Consider the following 14,988-nt stretch of genomic DNA (forward strand, 5'->3'; position numbering starts at 1 on the left):
TGCCGATATAATATTCTCACGTGATTGAAGCTAACCAAATACAATAATACAAGTTTCTGTTTATTCAATTACTGATTGACCTTTGGGTAAACATATTTATTTATTAACTGTCAACAATGTGTAGAGCCATATGTCTGTATCAGTTTCTTGCCTAATTATTTGAACCAAAACGAAAACAAAGGATGAAATGTTGAAAATCCAGCAAACATGAAAATTGAATTTATTGACAGCAACCCAAGTCATTTCGCTTTACAAACAACCTCAAAAATATTTCCTAAGCCGGATGGCTTATTTGTGTTAATGTAAATACGTATACAAATAAATTTATGTGCATTAGGGCGGTTCTTAGTAATCAAATAAACGACTTTTTCTAGCTTCACCCCATCAAATGGTAATATCTACGTCAAACTGTCACATATAAATTTTGGTCCTGATTGGAGAAGCATACGGGTCAAATCTTCAAAATATTAAAGCTAAACTTTTGGGTTTCTAATAACAAAAATCAATAAACTATAATTTTATTTTCTTTCTTAATTTTTTGCTTTATTGACAAAAAAAATGTAAGGCGCGATAATCTCCGAAGAGATTATGTCTTCCAATATGCGTCGTGCTACTTTTTTAATTTTTCCTAAAAATTGGCGGGACGGGACCTACTTATTTTATGCCGACTCCGAACGGCATCTGCGAGGCATATGAGTTTTCACTGATAGATTTTCATGGCAGAAATATACTCGGGGTGCTTGCCAAACACTGCCGAGGGGCGACCGCGCTTAGAAAAATTTTCTTCTAATTGAAAAATCTTATTTATAAAATTTTGATGTTGCTTGGTGTGAACCCAGGGCATTCGGTGTGGTAGGCGGAGCACGCACACTATTGATAACATAGTTTAAAATTATTACAAGATTTCTCAAAAAAAGCGAAGTTTTTGCGAGAGAATTTAGCTTATATATATTTTACTCTATTCGTTATCAATTATTATAAGAGGTTACAATGGAAGACAACAGTAAGGAAATAATAATTAAAATTTAATTAAAACTAAAATTTTGTTTAATAATTTAATATTATATGAGTATAATTGAAAATATAATGTAGAATGTACTTTGCATCTAGATATTAAAATCAAAATTTGTAAGAAGTAAATATTACAAAAAAAAAATAAAAATTATGTGCACATTGTGTGTAAACGGCCGCCTATTGTTGTTGTTGTTTTAATGATAGAGACACTCCCCTAAGATTTTAGGGTCCTTTGACGGATATAGATCCGGTACGTTCCAGTAACAAGTATCATTAAGGTTCTAGCCCGACCATCTCAGGAACGATTAATATTACCACATTAAACCTTCTCGGCTTCTCGGGGTAAAACATGTAGGACCCGTCCCGCCAATTCGTATCAAAAATAAACAAGTAAGGAAGATTAAGTTCGGGTGTAACCGAACATTACATACTCAGTTGAGAGCTATGGTGACAACATAAGGGAAAATTACCATGTAGGAAAATGAACCGAGGGAAACCCTGGAATGTGTTTGTATGACATGCGTATCAAATGAAAGGCATTAAAGAGTATTTTATGAGGGAGTGGGCCATAGTTCTATAGGTGGACGCCATTTAGGGATATAGCCATAAAGGTGGATCAGGGTTGACTCTAGAATGCGTTTGTACGATATGGGTGTCAAATGAAAGGTATTAATGAGGGTTTTAAAAGGGAGTGGTGGTTGTTGTATAGGTGGTCGCCTTTTCCAGATATCGCCATAAAGGTGGACCAGGGGTGACTCTAGAATGCGTTTGTACGATATGGGTATCAAATGAAAGGTGTTAATGAGTATTTTAAAAGGGAGTGGGCCTTAGTTCTATAGGTGGATGCCGTTTCGAAATATCGCCATAAAAGTGGACCAGGGGTGACTCTAGAATGTGTTTGTACGATATGGGTATCAAATTAAAGGTATTAATGAGGGTTTTAAAAGGGAGTGGTGGTTGTTGTATAGGTGGTCGCCTTTTCCAGATATCGCCATAAAGGTGGAGCAGGGGTGACCCTAGAATTTGTTTGTACAACATGGGTATCAAAAGAAAGGTGTTAATGAGTATTTTAAAAGGGAGTAATCCTTAGTTCCATAGGTGGACGCCGTTTCGAGATATCGCCATAAAGGTGGAGCAGGGGTGACTTTAGAATATATTTGTACAACATGGGCATCAAAATAAAGGTGTTAATGAGTATCTTAAAAGGGAGTAATCCTTAGTTCCATAGGTGGACGCCGTTTCGAGATATCGCCATAAAGGTGGAGCAGGGGTGACTTTAGAATATGTTTGTACAACATGGGCATCAAAATAAAGGTGTTAATGAGTATTTTAAAAGGGAGTAATCCTTAGTTCCATAGGTGGACGCCGTTTCGAGATATCGCCATTAAGGTGCGCCAGGGGTGACTCTAGAATTCGTTTGTGCAATATGGGTATCAAACGAAAGGAGTTAATGAGTATTTTAAAAGGGAGTGGGCCTTAGTTCTATAGGTGGACGCCTTTTCGAGGTATCGCAATAAAGGTGGGCCAGGGGTGACTCCAGACTTTGTTTGTGCGATATGGGTATCAAAAAGGTTTTAATGAGTATTTTTAAAAGGGAGTGGGCCTTCGTTCTATAGGTGTTCGCCTTTTCGATATATCGCCATAAAGGTGGACCAGGGGTGACTTTAGAATATGTTTGTACAACATGGGTATCAAAATAAAGGTGTTAATGAGTATTTTAAAAGGGAGTAATCCTTAGTTCCATAGGTGGACGCCTTTTCGAGATATCGCCATAAAGGTGGACCAGGGTGACTCTAGAATGAGTTTGTACGATATGGGTATCAAATTAAAGGCATTAATGAGAGTTTTAAAAGGGAGTGGTGGTAGTTGTATATGTGAAGGCGTTTTCCAGATATCGACCAAAATGTGGACCAGGGTGACCCAGAACATTATCTGTTGGATACCGCTAATTTATTTATATATGTAATACCTGCCAAGATTTTAAGGGTTTTTTATTTCGCCCTGCAGAACTTTTTCATTTTCTTTTACATAATATGGTAGGTGTCACAACCATTTTATAAGGTTTTTTCTAAGGTTATATTTCGCGTCAATAAAACAATCCAATTACCTTACCATGTTTCATCCCTTTTTTCGTATTTGGTATAGAATTATGGCATTTTTTTCATTTTTCGTAATTTTCGATATCGAAAAAGTGGGCGTGGTCATAGTCGGATTTCGTTCATTTTTCATACCAAGATAAAGTGAGTTCAAGTAAGCACGTGAACTAAGTTCATTAAAGATATGTCGATTTTTGCTCAAGTTATCGTGTTAACGGCCATGCGGAAGAACAGACGGACGACTGTGTATAAAAACTGGGCGTGGCATTAACCGATTCCGCCCATTTTCACAGAAAACAGTTAACGTCATAATATCTATGCACCTACCAAATTTCAAAAGGATTGGTGAATTTTTGTTCGACTTATGGCGTTAAAAGTATCCTAGACAAATTAAATGAAAAAGGGCGGAGCCACGCCCATTTTGAAATTTTCTTTTATTTTTGTATTTTGTTGCACCACATCATTACTGGAGTTGAATGTTGACGTAATTTACTTATATACTGTAAAGATATTAAATTTTTTGTTAAAATTTTACTCTAAAAAAAATTTTTTTTTTAAAGTGGGCGTGGTCCTTCTCCGATTTTGCTAATTTTTATTAAGCGTACATAAAGTAATAGGAGTAACGCTCCTGCCAAATTTCATCATGATATCTTCAACGACTGCCAAATTACAGCTTGCAAAACTTTTAAATTACCTTCTTTTAAAAGTGGGCGGTGCCACGCCCATTGTCCAAAATTTTACTAATTTTCTATTCTGCGTCATAAGTTCAACTCACTTACCAAGTTTCGTCGCTTTATCTGTCTTTTGTAATGAATTATCGCACTTTTTCGGTTTTTCGAAATTTTCGATATCGAAAAAGTGGGCGTGGTTATAGTCCGATATCGTTCATTTTAAATAGCGATCTGAGTTGAGTGCTCAGGAACCTATGTACCAAATTTCATTAAGATACCTCAAAATTTACTCAAGTTATCGTGTTAACGGACGGACGGACGGACATGGCTCAATAAAATTTTTTTTCGATCCTGATTATTTTGATATATGGAAGTCTATATCTATCTCGATTCCTTTATATATGTACAACCAACCGTTATCCAATCAAACTTAATATACTCTGTGAGCTCTGCTCAACTGAGTATAAAAAGGAGCGGACCCAAATTATAAGCCATATCCAATCGGGACAAAAATTAATGTGTGATATTTGTGAAATAGGTATTCCCGTCTAAAGGGGTTGGACTGGAAAAAGTTGTTTATTTTATCTATAAGAACCACCCTTATATATGCAGGTGTATATATACAAAGGGGTAGTAGGAGGGAGACCGACATTTCAATAGAAATACTTAAAGCTTTGTGTGTATTACTTCTTAATCCCATATGTGTGTAAATGTAAAGATTAGCAATTTTTTATAGCTTGCAAATAAATTACAAAATAAATTGAGTTAAGTAAACAAGATGGAAAAAAAATACTTTAAAACAAATAACTGTAACCACAAAACAGCTGTGCCATTGATATTCTATTTAGAACAAAATAAATATACAGCAAAGTGGTGTGGAAAAATCAATTGATAGGGTCCTTTGGTTCAATATATTGCAATTTGTTCAGAAAAGCAAAAAAATGTTAAATAAACCAACAGCAATAACAATCAATTAGTTAAAGCAAAATAGAATGGAAATAAACAAATATTTGCTTAAGCTTACTTTAAGAACTGTCAATGGATTTTGGTAGACCTTAATGGTTTGGAAAAAATACCCAGAATTTTACTTTTATGCAAAAATATAAATATTTAAATTATTTGAAACTCTTTTAAACTAGCAATTTGTGTGCAGAATAGAAATATTTTATGCTTGAAATATTGCATACAAATGTTGAATATGAAGTAAAAAATATGAAACAAAAAAGTTCATCTAAAAATTGCGTGAAATTTTAAAAATTTACATAATTCACCGAAAAATTAAATATGCATAGCTTTGGCAAAACCACGAAATTGTTAACAAAAATAAAAATTCATCAAAATAAAATTAATTAATCAACATATTATACAAAAACAACGTATAACTAATCACAACATCTAATATCAAAAAATTGTTTTACTAAACTTTAATAACATCATATCGCCATCAAAAAAATGAGTTTTTTTCTTAAAAAATCAACCATTGAATTATTCGCTGCAAAATTAACGTTATTATAAAATAATCACAATTATCAATCAGATTTGGAAACGCTTTTCATTATTTGTGCTTTACTCCCGTCAACATTTAGTGTTGTTGTTTGTGTTTACATTGTTTTCACAAATAGTCACACTTTACACATATTTAACCAATGGAGTAAGAGAAAGTTTCAGTCAAGCTGTGGTCCGCATTTTATTTCCCGCTTCGTAGTTATGGTCGATCCGTTAAAGATCTTTTGGGTACTCACAAATAGCACATATTTGGGTAAGTATAAATTTGAAAAAAAAAATTTAGTCAATTGGGCAATTCACAAGCATCGTATTCATGTAAAATTTTAAGATTTGAGCTGTTTCCATGGTTTCCAATATAAAATTTGATTGTTGCATTGCACTTACGGCGAATAAGAGACCTCGTGAATTGCCTTAATATATTAATATAAAACTTCGTACTTTAGTACTTCCATATAGCTCTGCAGGTCAGCCAGTAGGCATGAGAATATATCCGTTTAAGCAGGGGCAACCACTGCCCATACACATTATGTGCCCTTTTAACTTTGGCATGTCATTGGAGGCTGTGCCCTATTTCACGTAGTAAACTAAAAATCTAGAGAAATATAACATCCTTGACTTTAGAGCAAGGACTGCAGACTTTGTGGTATACTTTTTCTCAACATACCCAACATTGTAAATGGGCGTGGTAATAGAACGTGGTAAAAGGGACATAAGGAGCATGGCAATAGGGGCATAGAAAGTGCATATCGTATTGGGCACCTTGTCATTGCAAGAGCAATGGTACAAATACACTCGGAGTGTTTGCCAAATCAATTCTGAGGGGCACACCGCGAAAGGTTTTGGGAGTGTTATCATTGTTGATGGTCCTTTGCCGGATATATATGTTACATTCTGGTAAGAAGCATCATTAATGTAGAGCCCGAACATCTCGGACACAATTTAATATGACAACTTTGAACCTTCTAGACTATCCCGCACCCCCTGATTCTATGAGGAATCTAAGGTCGGCGGACACTGATACATTCATATTGAAACAGGGTTCGCCTCGTTTAGGTGAGGTTAACAATTGGGATCTGGACGCTGTGAATTGCGCTTGTCAACACCCTTGAATCCTATCATGAAAAAATTCACCTCTGAAGCTGTTTTACAAGAGTCGACTTTCTGAACGATTTTTCTGCGTTCAATTAAATGTATTAAGGCGTTCTTGCAAAAACGCTGTGGTCGCTTCAACGCGGGGATGAAGGCAAGTCGTTTCATTATTTTTTTTTTTGGCGTGGCTAAAGCTTAAACATGCGACCAGAGCGTTAAATTTATGGCCGCCCCTATAACTTGCCATATAAAGTTTGTTGTATGTTAGGGAAAACAGTACGCTGAGATAATGTCAAAGGAGGTTTAACATGAATGCTTTGATCTCCTCAAAGCGAGGTAATCCGCAGTAACTAGCATGGATTGCGGGATCGCCTTACCTGTGGAAATGAACTATAAAGTCACTCCTTCCAACAAGTACTCATTTGAACTGACGAGGCTGTTAATAAAACAAAGTTCTATACCGTCATACTTCCTCTGGTTTATGGCTCGGAATCATGTACGGCGCCGAAATTAGATGTGGTGACCATTGAAATATTTAGGAGAAAAGTAAGTATCGAGATTAAGTTCTCATATCAGCATACAAGAACTAGTCTTGTAGCAAAATGTGGGCACAGTCGCGTATCACTTTGGACTCTGCCAGTCTGTTTGAGGTCGTCACGGATCATCCAGTTCAACCTAACTCTATCACTACTAAAAGTCAATTAAACTATATAGGGAAGTTATTTATCCTAAAAGTGTTATCACTCCAAGAGCCGATTGGCCTGAATAAACGATAAACCCGTAAATTAAGCGAATATACATACATATACATTTGGGAGGTTTCTACGGCTTACTAGCTCTGCGAAGGGTTTTTGGGGTTGCATTAGTGCTCTATTGGATATGTTATTGTCAATCAGGTCAAAATTTGTACAATACGTATGTAGGTTTTAATTCAGAAAGTCGCAATTGAAGTTCAGAAAGTTCCAATTATAGCCTAGCATTTTCAATTTAAGATCAAAAATATACAATTGAAATTCATAAAATTTAGATTGAAGCTGAGAATTTCTATTTGAAGGTCACAAAATTACAATTGAAGCTCAGAAAATTAAAACTGAAGTTTTATTGAAAATTCTGAACTTCAATTGTGATTTTCTGAAATTCAATTTTTCATTTCTGAACTACAATTTTAGTTTTCTGCACCCCAATGGAAATTTCTGAATTTCAGTTGTAATATTCTGAACCGTAATTGAAATTTCTTAGCTACAATTGTAATATTATGATTCTTAATTAAAAACTAAACTAAACTTCAATTATACACCTCTGAAATACACTTGTAATATTCGGAACCTTAACTGTAATTTCGGAACTGCAATATTCTGAACCCTAATTGAAATTTCTGAACTTCAATTGTAACTTTCCAAACTTCAGTTGTACATTTTTGAATTACAATTTAATATTCTGAACCTTAGTTGAAACTTCTGAACTACAATTGTAATATTCTGAAACTTAATTGAAATTTCTGAATTTCAATTGTAATATTCTGAACCTTAATTGAAATTTCTGAACTTCAATTGTAATTTTCTAAACTTCAGTATTACATTTCTGAACTAGAATTATAATATTCTTAACCTTAATTGTAATTTTATAAACTTCAATTGTACATCTTTGAATCACAATTTAATATTCTGAACCTTAGTTGAAATTTCTGAACTTCAATTGTAATATTCTGAAACTTAATTGAAATTTCTAGACTTCAGTTGTTATATTCTGAACCTTAATTGAAATTTCTGAACTTCAATTGTAATATTCTGAACCTTAATTGAAATTTCTGAACTACAATTGTAATATTCTGAACCTTAATTGACATTTCTGAAATACAATTGTAATATTCTGAACCTTAATTGAAATTTCTGAACTTCAATTGTAATTTTCTATATATATATATTCTAGAATTATAATATTCTTAACCTTAATTGTAATTTTATAAACTTCAATTGTACATTTTTGAATTATAATTTAATATTCTGAACCTTAGTTGAAATTTCTGAACTTCAATTGTAATATTCTGAACCTTAGTTGAAACTTCTGAACTACAATTGTAATATTCTGAACCTTAATTGAAATTTCTGAACTTCAATTGTAATTTTCTAAACTCAAATAGTACATTTCTTAACTAGAATTATAATATTCGTAACCTTAGTTGTAATTTTATAAAATTCAATTGTATATTTTTGAATTACAATTTAATATTCTGAACCTTAGTTGAAATTTCTGAACTACAATTGTAATATTCTGAACCTTAATTGACATTTCTGAATTTCAATTGTAATATTCTGAACCTTAATTGAAATTTCTGTACTTCAATTGTAATTTTCTAAACTCCAATAGTACATTTCTTAACTAGAATTATAATATTCTTAACCTTAATTGTAATTTTATAAACTTCAATTGTACATTTTTGAATTATAATTTAATATTCTGAACCTTAGTTGAAATTTCTGAACTACAATTGTAATATTCTGAAACTTAATTGACATTTCTGAACTACAATTGTAATATTCTGAACCTTAATTGAAATTTCTGAACTTCAATTGTAATTTTCTGAACCTTAATTGAAATTTCTGAACTACAATTGTAATATTCTGAACCTTAATTGAAATTTCTGAACTTCAATAGTAATTTTCTAAACTTCAATAGTATATTTCTGAACTAGAATTATAATATTCTTAACCTTAATTGTAATTTTATAAACTTCAATTGTACATTTTTGAATTACAATTTAATATTCTGAAACTTAGTTGAAATTTCTGAACTTCAATTGTAATATTCTGAACCTTAATTTAAATTTCTGAACTACAATTGTAATATTCTGAACCTTAATTGAAATTTCTGAACTTCAATTGTAATATTCTGAACCTTAATTGCAATTTCTGAACTACAGTTGTAATATTCTGAACCTTAATTGAAATTTCTGAACTACAATTGTAATATTCTGAACCTTAATTGAAATTTCTGAACTTAAATTGTAATTTTCTAAACTCCAATAGTACATTTCTTAACTAAGTAGAATTATAATATTCTTAACCTTAATTGTAATTTTATAAACTTCAATTGTACATTTTTGAATTAAAATTTAATATTCTGAACCTTAGTTGAAATTTCTGAACTTCAATTATAATATTCTGAAACTTAGTTGAAATTTCTAGACGTCAGTTGTTATATTCTGAACCTTGATTGAAATTTCTGAACTTCAATTGTAATATTCTGAATCTTAATTGAAATTTCTGAAATGAATTGTATATTCTGAACCTTAATTGAAATTTCTGAACTTCAATTGTAATTTCAAAACTTCAGTTGTACATTTCTGAACTAGAATTATAATATTCGTAACCTTAATTGTAATTTTATAAACTTCAATTGTACATTTTTGAATTACAATTTAATATTCTGAACCTTAGTTGAAATTTCTGAACTTCAGTTGTAATATTTTGAAACCTAATTGAAATTTCTAAACTTCAGTTGTTATATTCTGAACCTTAATTGAAATTTCTGAACGACAATTGTAATATTCGGAACCTTAGTTGAAATTTTATGAACTTCAATTTTAATATTCTGAACCTTAATTGAGATTCCTGAAATTCAATTGTAATATTCTGAACCTTAATTGAAATTTTTGAATTTCAATGGTAATATTCTGCACCTTAATTGAAATTTCTGAACTTCAGTGGTAATATTCTGAAACCAAATTGAAATTTCTAAACTTCAGTTGTTATATTCTGAACCTTAATTGAAATTTCTGAACGACAATTGTAATATTCGGAACCTTAATTGAAATTTTATGAACTTCAATTTTAATATTCTGAACCTTAATTGAGATTCCTGAAATTCAATTGTAATATTCTGAACCTTAATTGAAGTTTCTGAACTTCAATTGTAATATTCTGCACCTTAATTGAAAAATTCGTTTGCTTTGCAAATGCCATTCGTAGATGGCTAAAGCATGTAGGTCCCGTCCTGCCGTTAATAGTCGGCATAAAATATATAGGTCCCCTCGTTCCAATTTGTAGCAAAAATTCGAAATTGACACTGCCCAAATTCGAAGAAAAACCTTGGCCTAAATCTTCTCCGCTGTAAATCAAGCCTAATGTTAAGTAGCTATTAGTTTTAATTAATGAAACGCATAAGCACATCAAGATTTAAAAAATACGCAAACAATTACAAAATTAAAATGTTTCGGATTGCCTGCAGCAGAGATTGTGGCACACCTAACGAACCGCATTTCTTTGAGGTGGTTTTAGGTGTTGTCATTGTACATAATCATAAACCTTTCAAAGGAAATTTTGTGTGATAAGGGGCAACCCATATATGTAAGTATGTATGTTTTATGCTAAAAATTTTAAAGAATATTATTACGTATTTATGTGACCACAGCGGGTTAGGGGGCTTAGAATATATAAGCGGCAGGTATGCCTGTCGTAAGAGCGACTAAAATATCAAATTGATTGAAGGGGTTGTGTAGCGTAACCTTTCAAGGGGTTGCCAGCGTAATATATAGCTTCTCCAACCCAATTGTCAACCTCACCTACTCGCGGCGAATGCAGGTTTTTTAACAGCCGATGCTCTGGCGACACCAAGTTCCTTACGGATGTAGGGGGTGGGAGGTCGGGATGGCATAGAAAGTTTCATGTGGTCATATCAAGTAGGTCGTGAGATGGTCGGGCTAGTACCAAAATGGTGCTTGTTACCGGAATATGCATCCGAGAAAGAACCACCAACATCGACATTTCTCTGACTTCAAAGCAATAAGACAATCTCAACCTATTAGTTGCCATTTATTTAAATTAAATCTATAAAAGAGAAAATGAAGTTTTTATTTTATTATATAACATACCTTTAATAAAAAGCGGTATTAAGCTTAAAGGTGTGAGAAGGAAATGGAGGTGTAGAAATTTATGTGCGAAACATCCTCCTCTTCTTCTTGTAACAGTGCTTCGCCTCATTTAGTATGTGTTGTTACTTACAACACGTCTAGCGAAAGTCCAATGAAACCAGCAGTTTCAGTAGGGTTGAACCAAAGAGACATGGGTGTTAACAGCATTGATTCCACATTGCAGTTGAAAAGATGATTAATGTCATGCAATAATTATCTATTAGAGTAAACAGATCGAAGTCAGCACCGCATTATATGCAACGGTATGTATATCCCGAAGTACCCGATAGATCAAAAGTCTAATGGTTGGATGGCAATTTGTCTAGTGACAATTGCATCGCCACCTGCGTTAGCCGTAAGTTTGACAGGTCCCCCATCGAACTGTCTGAGCAGTTGGTTGCTGGCTAGCTGGCCAGCTGCGGGGTGCCCCCGTCCACTGATTTCGTGGCCTCATACAACCCCCAATATGAAATAATATTCCTACAATTTACATGCATGCAGCCAATCCATCTTATTATGCCTAGATGTACCTACTTCAATGTAGTTAAGACCATCCATGGTCACCCGTTTGGAGACATTGCTGAAAGCCCCGACAAAGTCTAAGAAGACTACTTAGGCATACTCCTTCTATTCTAGAGCCTTCTCTGCGGACGTGTCGGCGGACGTACCTTTGGAGTATACATGTTGTGTTATGCAGAGTAGTTTTTCATTCACGTCTGACTTTATATACATATCTGTCAGCCTCCAAAAAGTTTTTAACAGAAACTCTGTCAAGCTAATGGGTCTGTAGTCATTGGCATACCTATTACGGAGCTTCAGCCCTTGCCAGGAAAGCTATAGGAGCAGTTTTCAAAGAGTGTGATGCATTATTTAGTCTTATGCAAGCATTCAACATAAATTCAAGCCATTCCACGACCACCCTACTCGAAATTTGTATCATAACTGGAAATATACTATCTGGGCCCGGAAATTTAATATTAGAGAAATATCCAATGCCCATTCTAACTTGGTATCGCTTACCAGCACGACCCGCTTCATGATCGAAATGTAAGTGCTATCGACTGGTAATTCTGAGTCACCTCTCGATGGGAAATCTGCGCCGAAAAGCACGTTAAGGGACGTCTCACTATTACGTTACCATTCGCTTTTCTCTTTCCTTATTAGTCCCTGTACTTTGTTTCTTATTGGTGGAACTTTCCTAAACTGTGCTGATTCGCTGGAGCACTCGATGCCCGCACAGAAACTTTCTCATGAGATTATCTTTTTACCTTATAACTAGCATCAGCTTTTTGTTCGTTATACCAAGTTCTTAATCCAGCGAATACAGCATTTATTATTTCAAACGTAACTTCATATGTTGCACAACAGTGGCATAACACAGATTACTGGAGGCATACAAAGAGCCGCCATGGTGTAACCGAATTTTGGTGGCTTTTGTTTTAACTTCCATTTTATTCCTGCTTTTTATTCTGTTTTTGTTATTTATTTCTATTTTGAAATGTGGGTTAAGTTTCTGTCTTATTTAACGTAGTATTCTACAGTTCTTGTTGTTAGTTTGGTAGCTGTGGGGTAGATTCTTAAATGAACCCGGAACATACATACATATACATACAAATACATAAAGAGAATACGACTGAATTTTCGTGTCATTTTTATCAATCCTTTCATAAAGAAAGTTCTTGTAGTCAACAGCAAAAAGGAAACAAATATATTTTTCTCCCAATTTTTGGATCCATATCGGCAATGTTCCTTTTTTGATTTGAAGGATTATGATTGCTCTTTTACCAAGAAGAAACTTATGATTTTGTGGTTGGCTGAAGATTTAAGCAAACTGAGACAGCAACTTTTAACTGCGTCATCTACTTCTGCCTTGTCGGGCAGATGGTCGTACGACCAAGACAAACGACTCATTACCTAATTCTAATAAGGAGGATGATAAGAGGAGGACTGAGTCGCAAGCCAAGGACGACAAATACGCATTAAGCGATGCGTCGGACTCGGGGAGCGAGAGTAGTGCTGATTCAAAGAACTCCGTGTTGGAAAAGCACACAAATGGAAACAGAGTAGAAGAGTGGAGAAGGGTACGGAGCAGATGAAATAAAAGAGCTCTCTGGCAGTACGGTGCGGCACTAAGAATTGTCCAACGCCTTGGAACAGTGGTCGACCCAACAGAAGTGGACATCGAGCGCTTGAAATGGGCCCATGAGGCGGTAGAAGTAAGTCGAAGGCAGTTCAAAAGGTTTGCTGCGAGAAACCCTCGGTTCTGCAACCGGTACGAGGAGAAAGAAGCATCGAATGGCAGAATGGAGAGGCAACGTTCAGCGCAAGGCGACAAGCCTGCTTTCAAGAGGCAGAAAGGACCCAGTCCCAGAGCCGAGAGGCAGGGCAGTCGCATAGACAGGACAAGTAGGGCCAAAGCTGTAAGACAGATGGGCACCAATAGCGAGGTAGCAACTATCTCGACAGCTGCAAGTCAGAATGAAGTTCCAACTACGGAAGTAGAAGATAAGCCAAAGGGAGATAACGATAAGACTCCTGCTTTCGCGGAGGTGCTAAAGGGAACTAAACCTAAGACTACGGCTTTCTCGGAGGCGGCATAATGGTGAGAAGATGATAGCGTGCGGCAACATCGCGAGGTTGTGGTGGCTGGAGGAAGTTGTTCCAAACCTCCAAAGGCAAGGCACGAACGCGCGGTTTGAGGTGGTGGATAAAGCGCAAATCCCCACGGTACCAAAAGTTAAGGTATGGTTACCATGCGTGATGAACATAACGACACAGGATTTGAAGGTACTTACTGTATCTCGGCCTATGGAGGAAGGTCAGTTCTACATCTTCCAAATAACCAAGAAGGCGGAAGATATATTGTACACGCAGCTTTGAAAAATGTCCTTTAGTACAGGCAAAATTTATATGTGACTCAGGAAAAGAAGTCCCGAAGATAAAAATCCTATCACGCTAGAAGTGGGTGAAGTCAATAAGGGGAAAAAGACGAGTGGAGGTAGCCGACGTCACGTTAGAAGAGGACCAACCTTCAGCCAGATAGTGCTGTGAGTCGCACAGAGGAACATCCGGCACAACAGTTACAAGAAGCTGAAGGGGCTTCGAACACTCTAAACCAAAAGGGCAAGGCGAGGACGACGACGTCACGACGAAGGTGCTGGAAGGTGACAAACTTCCCAATGGTGCTGCGAGTCCTACGGATAAACCTCCAATACAGTAAAGTGGCGTCGATCCAACTCCTCCAAAACCTTGAGGAGGGTTCGTTTGACGTGGCGCTGATCCAAGAGCCGTGGTTTCATCGGGACGAAAGGTTTCTGGACTTAGCGCGCGCGGATTTGGCGTTAACTATGCGCAAACGGAAGGACGGGTGCGAGCTGTAGTAATGGTAAGGAAACAGCTGCATTAATATATGCTGCCTAATTACACTGCTGAGGATCTCGTAGTGGTGGTCGCTGAGCAAAGGAGGCATTTATCCTGGTATCCTGCTACATGGCCCATGCTGCGGATGTTCCACCGATGGAGTGCAAGAGGCTAGGACAGGACGAAAGGCGCAAAGGGCGGGTGCAAATGCGCACCACAATGCCGATGCAAATGCGCACCACAATGCGTGGGTAGGAGCAGATACGAACGAGAGAGGCGAATCTCTATTTTGTTACATCCTGCAAACCAATTTGCAGATAGCCAACAGGGTGAATGGCTCTAC

At 35.6% G+C, this 14,988-nt stretch overlaps 1 protein-coding gene across 3 annotated transcripts in view; it reads left to right on the top strand.

The window, feature by feature from the left end:
• Positions 1-14,988, top strand: part of CadN2 (Cadherin-N2) — a 471,986-nt gene that overhangs the window by 324,257 nt on the left and 132,741 nt on the right. The window contains exon 1 of one of the 3 annotated variants that reach the window (XM_067767106.1): positions 5,426-5,540. The exons of the other annotated variants lie outside the window; for them this stretch is intronic. Coding sequence (XP_067623207.1) covers positions 5,489-5,540 — 52 coding nt within the window. The 5' untranslated portion in view covers positions 5,426-5,488. Of the gene's footprint in view, positions 1-5,425; positions 5,541-14,988 lie in introns of those variants that run through there. 3 annotated transcript variants of the gene reach the window in all.

Source organism: Eurosta solidaginis, chromosome 2 (genome assembly GCF_040869045.1).
Source record: "Eurosta solidaginis isolate ZX-2024a chromosome 2, ASM4086904v1, whole genome shotgun sequence".
NCBI lineage: Eukaryota > Metazoa > Arthropoda > Insecta > Diptera > Tephritidae > Eurosta > Eurosta solidaginis.